Here is a 676-nt window from a genome sequence, read left to right on the forward strand (position 1 = left end):
AAAAAAATTTACCTTTAAGGGTACTTCCCCAGTGACAAGCTGTTGTACCCTTAAAGGTACAATTTTTACACTATATTTTTCTGACAGTGCAGGTGAAGGACTTGGGGCTGTTTGCTCAGGTGATTTTGATGTTACCCTATGTCCTTGTAATCATCATTGAAATTAATGGATTTGCAGCATAAACTATATTGCAGGTTTTTCTTTTTTAATCCACTTTCTCATGTTAACGTATACCTGCAGGCCGCTCCGTGTCCTGGTATGATTTCACACAGGCCTCCGTTCAGGCAGTATTCAGGCTGTAGGTCACAGATGCTGGTGCAGGGATTGCCGTCCACCGTGCTGTAGCCCGGATCACACAGACACTCGGGCTCTGTGGTTAACGTGTTCACCACGCAGCGGGAGAACTCGTTACATGCCATAAACTTACATGGATCTGCGTGATTGGCTGGATTAGACAAGGAGTAATTGGCATTGAATACTTGTGGCCAGACACACAAAGATGCTTAAAGACTTAATACAGGTGTGGTTATCCCTTTACGTTAATGTGGATGCTTTAGTTTACTGTTCTGCCCCATTCACATGACAACATTTTTAATGTTGGAAACCGCTGGTAGGTCTTTCTAATTCTGGATGCCTTAATGTTATTGGTGGACGTTGTAGATTTCAATAATATTCG

At 42.6% G+C, this 676-nt stretch overlaps 1 protein-coding gene across 1 annotated transcript in view; it reads right to left on the reverse strand.

The window, feature by feature from the left end:
• Positions 1 to 676, reverse strand: part of LOC107600845 (interphotoreceptor matrix proteoglycan 1-like) — a 29,311-nt gene that overhangs the window by 6,492 nt on the left and 22,143 nt on the right. Inside the window, exon 9 of the mRNA XM_016292817.1 lies at positions 235 to 445. Coding sequence (XP_016148303.1) covers positions 235 to 445 — 211 coding nt within the window. The remainder of the gene's footprint in view (positions 1 to 234; positions 446 to 676) is intronic.

The sequence above is a fragment of the Sinocyclocheilus grahami genome, unplaced genomic scaffold (genome assembly GCF_001515645.1).
Source record: "Sinocyclocheilus grahami isolate Dianchi unplaced genomic scaffold, SAMN03320097.WGS_v1.1 scaffold293.1, whole genome shotgun sequence".
NCBI classification, from domain to species: Eukaryota; Metazoa; Chordata; class Actinopteri; order Cypriniformes; family Cyprinidae; genus Sinocyclocheilus; species Sinocyclocheilus grahami.